General features: G+C 45.7%; 2 protein-coding genes across 6 annotated transcripts in view; one reads left to right on the top strand and one right to left on the bottom strand.

Annotated features, from left to right (window-relative positions):
- Sap30bp (SAP30 binding protein) overlaps positions 1-15,268 on the bottom strand; it is a 33,198-nt gene extending 17,930 nt beyond the window's left edge. The window contains exons 1-3 of one of the 2 annotated variants that reach the window (XM_052759803.1): positions 15,135-15,267; positions 12,894-13,003; positions 10,212-10,259 (exon numbers count right to left, since the gene is read on the bottom strand). In XM_052759803.1, the coding sequence (XP_052615763.1) occupies positions 10,212-10,259; positions 12,894-13,003; positions 15,135-15,240 (264 nt within the window). In that variant the 5' untranslated portion in view covers positions 15,241-15,267. Of the gene's footprint in view, positions 1-10,211; positions 10,260-12,893; positions 13,004-15,134 lie in introns of both variants that reach the window. The other variant, XM_052759805.1, reaches the window with a different exon arrangement.
- Positions 15,269-15,425: 157 nt separating this feature from the next.
- Recql5 (RecQ like helicase 5) overlaps positions 15,426-17,044 on the top strand; it is a 42,083-nt gene continuing 40,464 nt past the window's right edge. For 3 of the 4 annotated variants that reach the window (XM_052759799.1, XM_052759800.1, XM_052759801.1), the window contains exon 1: positions 15,427-16,157. In XM_052759799.1, the coding sequence (XP_052615759.1) occupies positions 16,028-16,157 (130 nt within the window). In that variant the 5' untranslated portion in view covers positions 15,427-16,027. Of the gene's footprint in view, positions 16,158-17,044 lie in introns of all 4 variants that reach the window. The other variant, XM_052759802.1, reaches the window with a different exon arrangement.

Here is a 17,044-nt window from a genome sequence, read left to right on the forward strand (position 1 = left end):
TCTGAGACAGGGTCTTGCCTATATAGCCAAGACCTTCTGAACCTGTGGACCCTCCTGCCTCACATCTCTAGAGTGTTGGAAGTGCAGGCCTGTCCCACCATACCCAACCCTGCAGCCTCTTTCTTACTATCCACCCGAATGTTCTTAAATCCTGAGACAAAGGGCGGGGTGGGGTGGGGGGGACGATGACGGACACAATCAAGCTGAATGTGGTGGCACTTGCTGTAAGTCCCACCTACACTAAGAGGCTGGTCACTTGCTCAGGAGTGAGGCCAGTCTGAGTAACTAGCAAAATCCTGCCTCAAGACAAACATACAAATAAAGACCAAATCCACAAATAACAAAAGACAATTGCTGGACAGTTAGCTCACTTACATATTCCATAAATAATTTGCTGAAGATTTATTATGTCACAGACAATGGGCCAAGCACTGAGGCTAAAATAAGAAAATTTAATCCCAGGGAACAATTTTAAGTTTTATGTTAAGCCCTTTAATTAACGATCTCATTTAATTTTCACAATAGTCCAGCAAAGCGTGTTCTGAACCACTGTGCCACACTGCTACTTCAGGACTGGTACAACCTCAGGAGCCCTCCGGGGGGCATCAGAATGGCAACTAACAGGGCTCTCTGTGTATGTGGGGACAATCATCACACTTAGGAGGTAGAGGAAAGAGGATCAGGAATCCAAGGCAACCAGAGGTCTTGTCTCAATCCTCTCCTTACAGCTCCCTGAACAACCTCCCCCCGCAATACCCAAGGGCCACAATGGGGTATGCAGAGGACAGTCTGGTGACTTAGTGAAGTCACCAAAATCTTCTGTGTGGGGACATCGCCCCTGTGGTCCAAAAGCCGGCTCCCACACAGGCGTGCTCTGGAGAAACACCATCACCAGTGCATTTCCTTCATGTGTCCTATGGGCCAGGACAGGGTACTTGCATGGGCACATGGCCCAGCCAGGAATGGGAACACTACACTTAGCAGAAAAATGGGCGGAAGCTGGTGGAGCCATTGTGGATGCCCTGGAGTTGCCTTTGCTCCCAGACAGCTCAGACAGGAAGGCTCAACTCGCCCACCAGCGCCAGAGAAGGCTTCCACAGGAAGGGTTAAATAGTCTGCCAAAACAAATGAAGGCAGCCTCAGCTTGGCCTTGCAGTCTGAAGAGAAGGCAGGGAAGGGCAAGGAAATGGTTCTTTCTCTACTGAAAAACCCGATGAAAACAAAGCTGAAATGCATGGCTCAGTGTGGCAATGTATGTGAAACCAGTCAAGTCTGGTCAAAAGTCATTTCCGATGGGGAGAGTTTTGATACCTGACTATTCCAAGTCACCTGTACTTGACAGTGAGGCAGGATTTTGTTGTTTCTTGGGATGTGTCAGGGTGGCCCTCTTTCTGGCCCCTGGAGCAGTACAGGTGGCCCATGTATGGATGCAGACGCTACTTTATACCAAGGACTCAAACCAAGCCCTTGGGGGTGGGGCTACACCACCCTTCTTCTCCTTCAAGGCTCCCCGTAAGAACAGGGCCTCTAGGCTCTAATAGCTCTGGGGTCTGGGAGAGCCTGGAACTACACAGGACGAAGAAGAGAACTGCATGGGCTGAGAGTGGAAAACTCAAGTCTCAGCCAGTCAGTCACAAAGCATTTTAGCCCAGGTCACTGCCAGCTGAGGAATTAGAGTAACAGGAAACACTTGAGAGCCCAAAACGATAGGACACAATGCAAACTGGCCATCAAAGTACGTATTGGCAGGAAGGAGCCAGTTACTCTGGGGGACCAGAAGGAAGCCTGGTATCTTATGGTGTGATTGGAGAAAAAGTTACCCAACTCAAAAGTGAGGAATACAAATGGTCACTGTGGGCACGCCTTTAATCCCAGCACTTGAGAGGCAGAGGCAGGAGCATCTCTATGAGTTTGAGGCCAGCCTGGTCTACAAAGCAAGCTCTAGGACAGCCAGGACTACATAGAGGCCTTGTCTCACAAAAAGAAAAAAGGAAACAAACAAATAAACAAAAAACCAAATTGGCAAAATCCTTCCAAAACTCAGGACTCACACAGGCAGCCACATTGCAAGGCTTGAGGATAAAGCAGGAGAACTGAGGTGGGGAGTGCTGGAATCCTAGAACAGGTAATTTTCTGCATCATGTAATTTCAAAAAGATGAATCCCAGCTGGGGAAAGGAGGGGCCCGGCCACACCTCAGTAAGCAATCTATGGCATCTGGCCCCGAAAGGAAGGAGGTCTGTTGGGGCTTGCATGGCTGACGGGGGGGGGGGGGGGGGGGGGGGGGGGGGGGGGGGGGGGGGAGATGGCATGCAAAGGTGGCTTCTTCCTGGCTGCAGAACCACAGAGGGGAGGGTGCGGCTTCCGGGAGTCTCAGCTCCAGCATACCTGGAGCAAGGGCAGTCAAGACGGTTCCTCTGGTGGTGCGGTAAAGCCAAGAAGAGGATCAGAGGAAATCACCCGGAGTCTGCATGCCTCAGTGAGTAAAGAGTGAGTAGGCTTGAAGGGAAGGGCTGGTCCCCAAGACTTCACCCACAAGCGGTGGCAAGGCAGTCCCGACCTTAGCTAGAGACTTCCTGAGGACCGAGAACTCACCACATCCCAAACCCCGCTTGAGCTCTCCTCAGCTTGTGGGTAAACACCTATGTGGGCTTCAACAGGGTGGAGCTTCAGAGGTGCTACTCCTGACCTGGGTAAGGAATACAGCGGCTCCCCTGAGACACTCCCTGGACAGCACTTAATCTGACAACCACAAGAATACAGTCAGGTCTGGCTGGCACAGCTTACTGACTGCTACACACGCTGAAGAAGTGTACACGGGACAGTGTGGAAAAGTGCAATGCTCATGGGAGCTGCTGCCAGAATAATTTCTACAGTTTTCTATTAAAATTTATTTTTATTTGATTTGCATGAGTATTTTGCCTGCATATATGTGTACCAAGTATGTACAGGAGCCTGCAGAGTGCATCAGATCTCCTGGAACTGAATTACACACAGGCAGTTGTGAGCTGCCACGAGGGTACTTTGGACTGAACATGGATCCTCTCGCAAGAGCAGCCAGTGCTCTTAACCACTGATCCTTCTCTCCAGCCCTCTCCTATCTCTTCTTGAAGCACAGTCTCACACTGTGGCCCAGGCGGGCCGCCTCAGCACTGGAATTACAACCATGTGAGCCATGGTGTCCAGGTTTCTTTCTTTTCTTTTTTCTTTCTTTTACTTTCTTTGGACTGCACACGTATATAGCTTTACTGCTTTACTTACCATACAATTCTGTTTTTTTTTTTTTTTTTTTTTTAAAGTTTTAAGTTTAAGGTTGTTTGCTTCTTTGAGATAGACTATATAGACCAGGCTAACCTGTAATTTACCATGTGGTCCAAGCTGAGCTCTTATTCATGGCAATCCTTCTGTGTCAGCCTCCAGAGTCCTGGGATTAAAGCCTCAAGCCACTATGCTCTACTAATCACACAGATTTAAGGCCAAAGTCACTTGCTTTCCTATTGTGAGTTCTTAGTTCTCAGGGTTGATTGAAAGCACAGGAACTAAAGCACACAAATGGCCTGTTTTCAAGCCAGGCATAGTGGCAGGGAGTGAGAGGGTGGGCAGAGTCAGGCAGATCTCTGAGTTTGAGGCCAGCCTGGTCTACACAGTGAGTTCCAGGACTGCCAGGGCTACATAGTGAGACCTTGTCTTGAAAAACAAACAAAACAACCCAAATGGCCTGTTTTCAATGAGGCCCAATGGATGGTGGTCACGTCACACCCTCCACTGTCACCTTTATTTAGACTTCAGAGTCCTGAATGGTATAGAGAGCCCACCTCGAGCCCCGCCAGGAAAGTCTGTAGATCTGCAGAGAGCCTGCACAAGGTAACAACTGCAGTCTCGGCCTGTGTGGTTGACAGAGAACACAGATTTCACCTGTTGTCCCCGTGTGACTGTGGGTGGCTCCTGCTCTGCCCAAGGTTCACCGTTAACAACACCTTCCTGGAAATGAGCTCCTTAGGCAGCTTTCAGTCTGCAGGTCTTTCATTAAGACACTCAAAAGCTCAATAGTAAGGGGCAGACAGCTCAGTGGCTAAGAGCACGCACTAGTGTCGCAGAGCACCCAACGCCTTTTTTTGGCCTCCGATGGCACTGTACTCATGTGCATACACCCACCCCCACAACTGTATTTAAAAACACAATTTAAAGGATCATTACTTATTAGCAATGACTTGGAAGAGGAGAAAGAATGAAGGCATTACTGAGGCAGGTCTGCACAATACAAGTCCATCTACTACAGCGAATCTCAAGTACACTCAGTGACCAGGAACCACAGACCACTTCAGGGTGGAGGCAGAGACCCACTCACACGGCTGAGCTGGCCCTCTTGAGGGACTGACATCACCCTCAGCCCAACTGGAGAGTGTACCGATGCAGTTTTCAACCTGTGCAACAGAGCACCGGAGTCCTACAGCAGCACATAACGAATGGGCCGCAGGATACTTATGGCTCCTACAGGAAACGACGTCTACCGGATACTTCACACACATGCGTGTTTTCCAAGTAGCAACTGCATTGTGAGAACAGTAAAGCTTAGAGTCTGCGGCTAATTCCTTCAGATAGGAACTGTAAAGCATTTCTTTGTCCGGGAGCTATGTAAACAAAACTCCTGAGGCTCACAGTCAGTGAGCTGAGAACACACGGTCTACAGGACGCCTTCATCCTGTGTTATACACTAACTGTGTTACTGCCCTAACTGCTTCAATTCACTCTCGGACAAGCGCTCTCGACCCCCTCCCTACCCTCACCTCTTAAGACCCTGCAAAGTGGGCACCATGGTCCTGACAGGCTGGGTGAAGTGCTGTGTGTGTCTGGGCTCCAGGCTGGAGGGAAGCCAAGCCACCCAGGCCGTCCAGCTACAAGGCTGTTACTAACTCTCATGGCATCTTGTTATTTTTAGTCTTTTGACAGGGTTGACAGTGGAGTTCCCGTTGGCCTGGAGCTAAGAGATCCACCAGCCTCTGCTGGAACTAAAGGTGTATGCAGCCATGTCCTGCCGAATCTTTTTTTTTTTTTTTTTTGAGGCAGGGTCTTATTGTTTAGACCAGTTTGACCCTCCTGCCTTAGCCTTCTAAAAATTAGCCACCACACCCAGCTTTGGCTCTTAGCATTTTAAGAATGTTTTCTTTTGATTTAACTGGAACCATACACACCTCTTTCAAAAATGCCACAACAATTTCTCCTACTCAGTGTTAGCTCCTAGAAAGGCCAGGAGCTAACCAGCACAGAGCCTAGACCAAAGACCTCAGGGAACCAGCAAGCTCAGGCCCTCCCTGACAGCTGGCAGCGGGCCACTCATCTTTCTTGTTCCAGGTCAACCATCCGTTTGTTTTCAACGGAAGGGTGTGCCACGGACAGTAAGTGGAAATACCTCTATCCACAGGAACTGAAGGAGTGGAGGGAAAATAAACAAGGGAGAATGTTCCAGAGCCATGGAGGAAAGCATGGACAGAGGAAAGCAGCACAAAGGGGTGCTCATGCACCAAGAGCACACGGATAGAAGACATATTGAAGCCATCAGGTGCCCCTGATGTGGCGCTGCCAGAGGCCTGCCACTGCTGGTCTGACTTTTTCTAGGACAGCAGCGCCACCTTCTGTTGAGTGATGAAAGCATATAAGGGCCAGACTGCTTACCGAGGAGGCGAGGCAGAAACTTCCAAGAAACCATGGAATCTTAGAAGCAAGCATTTAGCTTCCGCTGGCATGCTGAGGTGCCTCCTCTTCTCTATCCGTGACAAACTCGGTACTTGCAGAGCACAGTCCCCACTATCTCAGACTGATGAAGACCAAAGACACAGATGGGTCTGGAGTTACCACCATCTTACTCAAACTCCCACAGGGGAGACTTTGCACATGGTAGCAACTCCAAACATCAGAGGTCAATTTCAGCTGGCTGTGGTGGTGCATAACCGTGGTCCCAGTAATCTAAAGGCTGAGACGCCAGACTGAGGCCAGCCTGTGCTACCCAGTGACCATGTCTCACACAACAGAGTAACAGGAACAAGGAAATGGATTCGAGGGCAAAGATGCTAGCTGTGCAAGCCAGATGACCTGCATTTGATCCCCAGAACATATGCAAAGGAGAAAGGAGAGAATTGATTGCAAAGTTGTCCTCTGATCTCTGCATATGCACCATGGCACACACACGTGTCCCCTCCCACCATAGCCATGCACACATACAATAATAATAAAAATTTAAAATATAAAAAAGTAGCAAAACAAACAAAAATAGAGTTTCTAGTCTTGGTACCTTTTGTATTCTTTTGGTTTGGTTTTTGGAGACAGGGTCTCAATATGTATCCCTGAAACTTGCTATATAGGCAGGCTGGCTGGAACTCAAAGATCCACCTGCCTCTGCCCCCTGAGTACTGAGATTAAAGGTGTGAGCCACCACACCAGCTTGTTTCTTTGTTTGTTTGTTTGTTTCTTTTTTTTTTTTTTAAAGACAGCTAATAGCAGCAATTCTCAATGTTGTCTTCTACCATAACAACCACGTCCTCTCCTGGGAGGCTCGGGCCCTTTGGGGATTTAGTCTAACCTCAATGCCACCCACCAACTAGAGCATCAATGACAAATCCGTGTTACGTTTCTAAGAAACTTCTCAAACAGTGAGATTACTACCTTATGAAATCACTCCGGCCAGAGATGACAGAAAGCTCTTGACTATGTGATGGCAAACCTTGTCCATGGAGCTCTGTGCTGTTTCAGGTCTGCACTTGGCTGCTGCCACCCTTCCCTCCCAACTTTCACAAAAGAACCTGACTATCGGTTCTCCCCAAGCATGGAGCTCAGAGCCAGAAGCCTAGTGTGTCCCTTCACTGTTCTCCACTTATTTTCTGAGAGGAGGTCTTTCACTGAACCTGGCGCTCACCAACTGGCTAGACTGACTGGCCAATGAGTTTTAAGGCTGTCTGTCTCCATCCTGCCCTGGTCCTGGGGTCACAGGTGCACGAGTCTGCATCTCGGATTAAACTTCTAAGATATCAATCTATACAAAGAGCTTTCATTGGGACATGCAAGTTCAGCAGTGTCATGAAGTCAGTGTTCTGAGAACCCTACAGAACAAGCTAAAAGCAGGAAGGAGAGCTCCATCTAGTGGACTGAGGCCCTGACAGCAACTCATGACAGAACTAAAGATCTGTGCCAGGAGCACGTCCTTCTGTTGGAATTATTCAAATCAAAAGCTAAGAGCAACAAACTCTCATATAAATTTAAATCAAACTTAAAAAATCTGTTAAAAAAACAGAGTGGGAGAGATGGCTCAGAGGTTAAAAGCACTTGTGCTACTTTTACAGAGGACCCTAGTTCAATTCCCAGCACCCATATGAGAGCTCACAACCAGCTGTAACTCTAGTTCCAGAATGAGAGACCTCTTCTGGCATCAGGGGGCACCCACCCATACACTGTGTGTGTGTGTGTGTGTGTGTGTGTGTGTGTGTGTGTGTGTGTGTGTGTGCGCGTGCGTACTCACAAAAAATATAGATAAACCTATACAAAACGTAACAAAACATAGACGTATCAGAAAAAAGCTCTAATTGGAAGACAGTCTGATGTCAGCCCAAGCAGGAAGAAAGCAGAGGCAGGAATATTGTGAAGTCACCTGATAAGGACAGTTTCTGGTCCTTGAGGATGCCATTAAGACACCTGAAGGCGGGCCTCTGACAGCTACTGGAGACTGCAGGACATCCGAGCTGATAGGCTCTCACTGCTAAGCTGACCATAGCTACCCTCCAAAGAACTAAATCAAGTTATTCTTAGGGCTGAATTTTGTGTTCTGAGTCATGCCCACAGACATTTCCATGAAAACTTATTCCACAGCAAGATTTGAAATTCAAATGACTGAATGAGATACAGTATTGTCATTTGAAGTGGGAAGACCTACTTTGACTTATTTACTTAAAAGATTTATTTATTTTATGTATACGTATATTTTGTCTGCACATCAGAAGAAGGCATTGTATCCATGGGATTAGTTAAAGATGGTTGTGGTGTTCTGGGAATTGAAATCAGGACCCCTGGAAAACAACCTAGTGCTCTTAACCACTGAGCCACCTCTCCAGCTCCAGGATACAATATTGTCAAAGAATGAGTCTACACCTTTTCCTTTGTGGGTCTCACTATATAAGTCAGGCTGACCTCAAACTCAAAGAGACCTACCTGCCTGTATCTCCTGCGTGCTGAAATTAAAGATGTGTACCACTCCACTTAGCTAATTTGTGTGTTGTTTTTTGTTGTTGTTATATTGTTTGAGACAGGATCTCATCCTGTAGCCCAGGCTGGCCTCAAATTCCCCAGCCTTCTCAATTCAACCTTCCCAGTGCTAGGGTTATAAGAGTGAGCCACCAGGCCCGGCTAAGAACCAAGACCATGTTCCAAGTTTTTCCAACTTTGATGTGGGAATGAGAAAGGGGAAGGCAACCACAAAAGACACATTTACAATCTTCCTAAGCTTCTTTCTCCGTGTGTGTGTGTGTGTGTGTGTGTGTGTGTGTGTGTGTGTGTGTACTATTTTTTATTAAATGCTCTTACACAAAGCAGTAAGTCTTTTGAGTTTGACAGGCTCCCTCTCTCACAAATGTTTCCTCAAGGATTTGCTGTTGGGATCAAAGGGGTGACAGCCAAGTACTTCTCCAGGTGGCTTTTAGTCTTGGGCTACAAGTGTTCCATATGATCCTGCCAGGCCAGTTCTTAGCCTGGGTTTTTTACCCTACATAGAAAGTAGTTTGCAGGTAGATGGTGGTGGCCCACTCTTTTAATCTGAGCACTCAGGAGGCAGACGCAGGTGGATCTCTGTGAGTTTGAGGCCAGCCTGGTCTACAGAGCGAGTTCCAGGACAGCTAGGGCTACACAGAAAAACCCTGTCTCGAAAAATAAACCAACAAACAAATAAGTAAAAAAGAAAGAAAGTAGTTTGCACCTAGTTTCTGGGGTCCACTCATGCATGCTGGTGCCCAAACTTGCTTCCTTGATAAGATGTGTTACCTGCATCCTCTGCAGCCTTCCTGAGCTGATGCCAATGGCTGTAGAGCCGTATCCAATGGCAGAATCAGTCCCACTGTGGAATGGCTCAAGCCCTATTTTCAGACACTGTTGGCCCTTCATATTTACAGGTTTCACATCTATGAATTCAAGCAACTGTGGGTTTAGTTTTTTTTTTTTTTTTATTTTATTTATTTTTTTTTTTAATTGCATCTGTGTTGAACAAGAGTAGATTTTTATCATTTTCTGAACAATGCAGTGTAACAATGATTTACTGTACCAGGTAGTGCAAGTAGCTTTGAGATGATCTGAAACTAGCAGGGGCATTCCCATAAGTGATATGCAAATATACCACTTCAAATAAAGTCCATGAGAAGCTACAGATTTGGGTGTCTACAGGGCATGAAGGTGGGGTGTCCTGCAACCCCAATCACTCATAGATAATGACAGACTACTGTTTTATATTACAACCAGGCATAATTTTCCTAAATTTCACTATGCTACCTTGAAGGTTTTGGCTGGTTTCAGAGCAGTTTGCATTGTGAAACGTGGTATCTATTCCTCCATGGGATTACTCTTTGGGGGAAAATGTTTGTATCAAAGTATGATTCCGCAAAAAATATCCAATACCCAGTGCACAGCAAGCAGCTGGGCCTTTGTTACCACAGGCTTGTTAAGGACTGTGACAAGAATCACTGCTAATTATTCTCAACTGCTACTGGACAGACCTATGAGAAGAAATAGGTATGTTGTTTCAAAAAAGACGATTCTGCAAGCGTGCCTGAGAGAGTTAGGGCACATCCCTGGGAAAACGAGGACAGAGCAGAACAACTCTGGTGAGGCCTCAGGTTGATCCCACCCTCTCAGAACCCTCAGAGAGAAACCACAATAGACAAGGGAGCCCTATGCCTTGACTCTAGAAACACTCCTTCATCTAAGCCACAAAGTCACACACTGGCTGTAGAGCGCACATGAGTTATAGGATCCAGACAGGTATCTTGGATTGCTGATTTCAAGTCCAAGGCTTCAAGAATTCCTATGGCCCTAAGGTTCTTCATTAAGCTGGATTTATCCCAGGAAATATCCACATTCTGTGTGCTAGTGGGACAGATCCTGACCCGACATATGAACTGGGTCAGAATGTTAAAAGCCTTAATTGAATCCAGCCACCCCACCACAGCCAACACCAAATACCTTTAGGTCATCAGCCTCAGGTTTTTCAGTCTCTGAATCGTCATCTTCCTACAAGACAAAGAATTTAGAGGATTAAACTTAAAAGGAGTGGGCGGGGAGAGTCTTACATACATAACCAGCGGTTGGAGCAAACAGCCTGTCTACCCTGCCTGGGTCATCCCACCAAGAACCCTTCCCTACCACACAACCCAGAACTAGAGAAAGAGAAGAGAAAAGGAGACGTTCTGGGGGGAAAAAAATCAGTAGCTCGAAATCAGTGTGTCATCATCTACATCAGTGAAAATTCCTGAACAAAACCATGTAAAGAGGGGAGATCCAACAGGTTCCACAATGCCAGGCCAGGTCCCAGTGTCCAAAAGGCAAACTGCAATCATTAAAGCCATGACAGTGAACTCTTTTACCACTTTTCTGACATTCGTACCCACGATTACTTAGACTGCCATCGAACCTACATGCTGCGACACCAGCACCTCAAGCCAGCAGCATTGACACTAACATGAATATGGAAAGGCGGTATCAAATCATCAGACCATGTGACCCGAGACTGAGGACTAAAGGGCAAGGCACAGCCTTTTGGGTGTTCACATTACTGTCACTGATCCACTGTTTCCAGCCTTCCTTCTTACCCAAGTGAGGTCTGCCTGAGTCAAAACCATGGGGATACTGAACTCTCCAAAGAAAGCCTACAATTCCACTGAACACAAATGCAATTAAGGTCAAAAGCTAAGAAGCAGATGTGGAACAACCTACTACACTTTAACCTAAGTAAGACACAGCACTGGGGATGTTAATACAAACAGCACCTAAGTGTGAACAAACCACACTGACGGTTTTGAGACAAGTGCCCTGGGTGGTCCCAGTGAATCAAAGGCTCATAATGCCACCTACACAACTTCCTTAAATGCAATCAATCAACTAAAGAATCAAAGATGGATTTGCAAAATGCTAACATAGTTCCTACTGTCCATATTGGGGTTTGATGCGAGTTTTTTTTTTTTAAACTAAAATATCAGCTTAAAGGTGACAAAAAGTAAATTTAGGTCAATATTTTAAAAACATACATGCAAATAAATGCATTAAAGAAGGACCATGAATTTCTGATCCTCATTCTTTTACCTCCTGAGAGCTGGGATTACAGGCCATGGTGGTTTTATTTTTTGTTTGAGTTTTTTTGTTACATGTTATTATGTAAATGTTAGCATTAAAATGCTTTTTAACTAAGTATAGTAGTCTGTGCCTACAATTCTAGCATTCAGGGTGCTAAAGCAGGAAGAGTGAAGAACCACCATGGCCGATATATGTAGTTGATGCCGAGGAACAACCCTATGGTTTCATCCATGCTACACACACTCTACCAAATGAGTGATTTCCTTAGCCCACAAATTTTCTAAGCAGCTTAACTCTGAATTATCACCAATGAATGGGGCTAAAGGTATGAAAAATCCTCACAAAAGAGAATAAAAGCTTTTGTTTTTATGTGGTATTAGGGATCAAACCCAGGGCCCCGTGAATGCTAGGCAAATGCTATAGCTGTACCACTGATACACCCCCAGTCTTCATTTTTATTTATTTACTTATTTGAGACAGGAATATACTCTGGAATCTTCACTCTTCCTGCTTTAGCACCCTGAATGCTAGAATTGTAGGCACAGGCTACTATACTTAGTTAAAAAGCATTTTAATACTAACATTTACATAGTAACATATAACAAAAAACTCAAACAAAAAATAAAAGTATGTTGTGAGCATTTCAATGAACATTGCTTCTAAGTGGCTATATTCAATACCCAAATTCAATTTCAGATGTCTTTTTGTGCTAAGCAACAGCCTGAATTTCCTTGCCTTTTTCCCTTTCAAACTTTAAAATTCTGATTTGTACTGCTTGAGTGGTCGTGTCCTGGAATCCTTCTTGATAATGAGAACAGAGTTCTCCTTCTACTGTTACCTGTACCTACTGAACTTCAGGGAAAGTTAGTGATCAAGAACCAGGGTCACTCTGACAAAAACACCAAGTAAAATATAACAGAAGAGTCAAAGTGGATGATAACAAAGTAACTTCCCTTCCTTACCTCGTTAGAAAGTGAAGCATTTGAATAAACTCAAAGTAAGATTAAAAATAATAAAAGTTGTTTACAGACATGTAAATGATACACTAATAAGGATGAACATACTTATACAAGTAGGAAGACTAGTTAAACTCACAAACCAGCATAAAACACCCACTGATACTTAGGTTACAGAAAATAACCAAGCCAGGCATGGTGGCTCATGCTTACAACCTCAGCTCTCAGGAGACTGAAGCAAGGGGGTCTGGAGCTCAAGGCTGCACAGCGAGTTTGGAGCCAGAGTGGCTGCATGAGACCCTGTCTCAAAGAAAACAAAACAAAACACAACAAAACACACACCCCCATCCCAAATTTCAACTCAAAAGTTACTACAATATGGTTCAGATGAAAAACCAACTTAATTTTCAAAGAGAACTACTTTTACTCAAGAAATTAAATTTTTTCTTTTTGTGGTGCTGGGGATCAAGCTCTTGACATGCTTAGGCAAAGCACTCTCCCATGAGCTACATTCCCCAACTGGTACCAACTGATTCCAAACAATAGGGAAAAAGGGACAGAGTTAACTATGGAATGGAATACTGTTTTAAACAGCTCTGGATCTGGAAGATTTACCCACCGACTGCTTGCTGTTCTCATCCTCCTCTTCTTCATAACCATCTTCATCACCTCCTAGGCGAGAGAAGTCATCTTCTCCATAGGCGTCAGATACCAAGCCACCTTTCTCTTCTGAAAGAGAGGAGGGAGAGAATGATAATGGGGGAGGGGATGCAAACATGTTTCTGAAAATTGAATAGCCAAGATTATTTCTGAAGATAAAAAGGGAACCTAAGTCTCAGGCAAGTGACTACAGGCCCAGATTAGATTCTGCACTTAGAAAGACCAAATTGTGAACAGGGATGTTGAGGCCATGAGTGGTGGTGCACACCTTTAATCCCAGCACTTGGGAGGCAGAGGCAGGAGGATCTCTGAGTTTGAGGCCAGCCTGGTCTACAGAGTGAGTTCCAGGACAGCCAGGGCTACAGAGACCCTGTCTCAAACAAGCAGAACAGGGGTTTGGGAGATGGCTCAGCAGCTATGAGTGCATAATGCACAGGGTGTGGTGGCCCACGCCTTTAACCCTTAGCCCTCGAAAGGCAGAGGCAGGTGGATCTCTGTGAGTGTGACAGAGTTTATCAGGCAGCTCACAACTGTCTATAACTCCAGTTTCAGAAGAGCTGATACGTCCCTCTGCCCTCTTTGGGGGCCTGAACTCACATGCATAGCCACCTGCCATATATATATATATATATATGTGTGTGTGTGTGTGTGTGTGTGTATGTGTATGTATATGTATGTATGTATATGGGGAAAGAAAATCAAACATTAAATTTGGGTTCTAACTTTTTTTAAAAAAAGATTTATTTATTTATTTATTATGTATACAGTGTTCTGTCTGCATGTATCCCTGCAGGCCAGAAGAGGGAGCCAGATCTCACTACAGATGGCTGTGAGCCACCATGTGGGTGCTGGGAAATGAACTCAGGACCTCTGGAAGAGCAGTCGGTGTTCTTAACCTCTGAGCCATCTCTTCAGCCCTGAGGGTTCTAACTTTTTTATAGAGACTGGGAATGTAACAAAGGAGTGGAGAGTTTGCTAAGATGTGTAAGGCCCTGGGTTTGACTCCCAGCAGTGATGGAAAAGAGTAATCTATGTTCTGTTAGGCTAGTTGAAGCCTTCTCCTCTTTGAAGCAGTCTAGTAGGTTGCTTAAACTCGTTTTGACATACGCATCTCTGTGTCATATGCTACCTCAAAAATGCACTCTGTGCACAAGACTTTTTCCTCATTGTTTTACCCCTACTTTCCAGATAAAAAAAAGCTAAAGCTCAGGTATGTCAGGTAATTTGCTCTCTATTCCTTCAAGAATTCTGTTCCAGGGCTGGAGAAATGGCTCAGAGGTTAAGAGCATTGACTGCTCTTCCAGAGGTCCTATCTATAATGAAATCTGATGCCCTCTTCTGGCATTCAGGCAAGCATGCAGACAGAACACTGTATACAAATAAATAAATCCCAGTAATCAGGAGGCAGAGGCAGGCAGTTTTTCAGGAGTTTGAGGCCAGCCTGGTCTACAGAGCGAGTTTCAGGGCAGCCAGGGTGGTTACACAGAGAAACCCTGTCTCAAAAAAACAAAATAGCCGGGCGGTGGTGGCGCACGCCTTTAATCCCAGCACTCGGGAGGCAGAGCCAGGCGGATCTCTGTGAGTTCGAGGCCAGCCTGGGCTAACAAGTGAGTTCCAGGAAAAGGCGCAAAGCCACACAGAGAAACCCTGTCTCAAAAAAAAATAATAACAATAAAAGAATTCTGTTCCCATTGTGATTTCCAGTCTGAGGGCAAATGGATTACTGATAGGCTTTGAAAACTCAAAGTATCAGAATCACCCTTAAAAGGCTTAGGAATGTCCAGCACATTCTATCCTACACTTTGGAGACATGTACGTTTAAAAGCTCTAAGACGAATCATTTAGAGCCTATTCCTAAATAAAAGTTACCAATGTAAAGAAACACAAGTTTTATCATCCTCCAGGTACACTTTACTACTCTCTCTCCCCATTAAACAACGAGAGTAGGACTAGACAGTAATGTGGCACCCCTTGGTCCATCCTCAGGCCAGCACGATGCCTGGCAGAGGTTCGCAGAAAGGGAGATCATTCGTACTAGAGGTTCTAATGTTCTGTCTGCCCTAGTACGTCGACTGTGCTCTGGGGTTCCAGGATCCGACACCTGGAGCACAATGAGTATCTCTTCCCCTCAAACTCCGCTAGAGAAGCAGCATTTTTAACCGTAACAGACTCCGATCCCCCTTTCCAGCTCAAGCCTCACCAGCCGCGCCGCCCACAGCGTCGACTCCAGCTTCGCCATCAGATTCAGGCTCTGAATCTTCCGCATAAACCGCAAGAGACGACAAAACATTCTTCTTCCCCGCCATCTTATTCCCACAGGGCCGTGTGGCTCACGCCTATGACTCACAAGCCGATTTCTGTACGGGAAAACCAACTTCTTCCGGATCCCAGGAGACGCCGCGCCAGAATGAAAACCAATCAAAACAGCCATGTCTGGTATGACCCCGCCCCCTAGGCCCGACGCTTGGAAACGTCATCAGCACGGGACGGAAGTAAGGTTTTGCGGCTTTTACTTCACTGACTTCTGGAGCGAGTTGGCTTCTGAGTTTGAATTAGCGTGTAGTGTTCATTGAAAAGCAGCAGAGCCTGCCGAAAAGAGCCTGGGCTCTGATATTTTGGGGGAGCACTCGATGGTGAAGGGCGAAAGCTGTTGACTTGGGGGCTCAGAGGAAGAAGAAGGAAGGTGGGGGTGGGGGGCGGTCTCCTGGAGGGGAAGAATGGTCGCTATGGCTTTGCTTCTAGAACAAGGACCTTAGGAAAAGGATTCCAAGTTCTCCTGGCGGTTTTGAAGACGTTTGTGGGCTTATGTTGTGGTCCAGTTTCTAGGTCTGTTCTACTGGCCTGGGATAGTTCAGTGTTTTTGTTTGTTTTTGTTTTGTTTTCATTAAGGGAGAAGCAATGTTAATCCCCCAGGAATATGTTGCGTGAAGCAACTCAACCTTTAGTTTTACTGCATGAGAATGATATGTTTAAGTGTAACATAGGTTATAATGACAGGAGGAACATCGGCTATATTTTAAAGTGGAACGGAGCATTTTCGTGACAACCCTTGACCACCTTTGCGTTAACCTTTGGCTGCTGCTTTTTGCTAAGATGAGCGCCCACCCTTTCTCCACTCCCTTCGACCGGGAGCGGCGAGTCCGGAGCACCCTGAAGAAAGTCTTTGGATTTGATTCTTTTAAAACACCTTTACAAGAGAGTGCGACCATGGCTGTAGTGAAAGGTAACATCCTGAATTGCAGACTGCTGGTTGTACCGTTGTAGCACTGTACCAAACACAACACCCTCTCTTGACTCTTCTTCCCACCTCCTCACCCTTGATCCGTTACTGGTTTGGAAATCTTTCACAACCAAAGATAGGGGATGTTTATTGCTGATAGGTTTCTATTTATTTGTATTTATTTATTCACAGTCTATGTAGCCCTGGCTGGCCAGTAACTCCCTGTGTACATTTGACTGGCCTCAAATTTGAGCCGATCCTTCTGCCTCTGGATTACTAAGTACTGGAATTACAGTTGTGGGCCATCCTGACTACAGACTTGGAGTTTTAATGGCAGAACCACCCACACTTGTTCTGGGTTTTTTGTTTTTTGTTTTTCATAGCCGGACCTACAGATTGTCTTTGAAGTCTGTTCCTAGACGCCAGTTCTTGTTTGTATGTAGGTAGTAGCAAGAGTGGCAGGAATGACTATACTTGTCGACCTAGGTAATCCTCTCACTGAAGGTTGAGTAGCTTGAGTTCCAGATTGAGGAGAGAACGATAACACTGTAAGCTGGAGATTGGGGGGGGGGGGGGGGAGACTGAGGTTGTCCAGGTAGGAGCAGTAGTGTTATATTAATGCATTTTTTTCAAGATAGGGTTTTTCTGTGTAGCCTTGGCTGTCCTAGAACTTGCTATGTAGACCAGGCAGGCTTTGAATTTAGACCCGCCCGCCTCTGCCTCCTGAGTCCTGGGATTAAAGGCGTGCTATGTTTATAAACAGATAAATAGTCTTGCATATCTACACAGGTGTGCCCAATATTCTGCTTTCCTGACTGTTTAATCCAAACACTCATATCTCAGCAACTGAAGACTACTTAATCCTTTTTTTTTCTCATTCACTTTTGGAA

Source organism: Peromyscus californicus, unplaced genomic scaffold (genome assembly GCF_007827085.1).
Source record: "Peromyscus californicus insignis strain IS unplaced genomic scaffold, ASM782708v3 Scaffold_3__1_contigs__length_106647218, whole genome shotgun sequence".
NCBI lineage: Eukaryota > Metazoa > Chordata > Mammalia > Rodentia > Cricetidae > Peromyscus > Peromyscus californicus.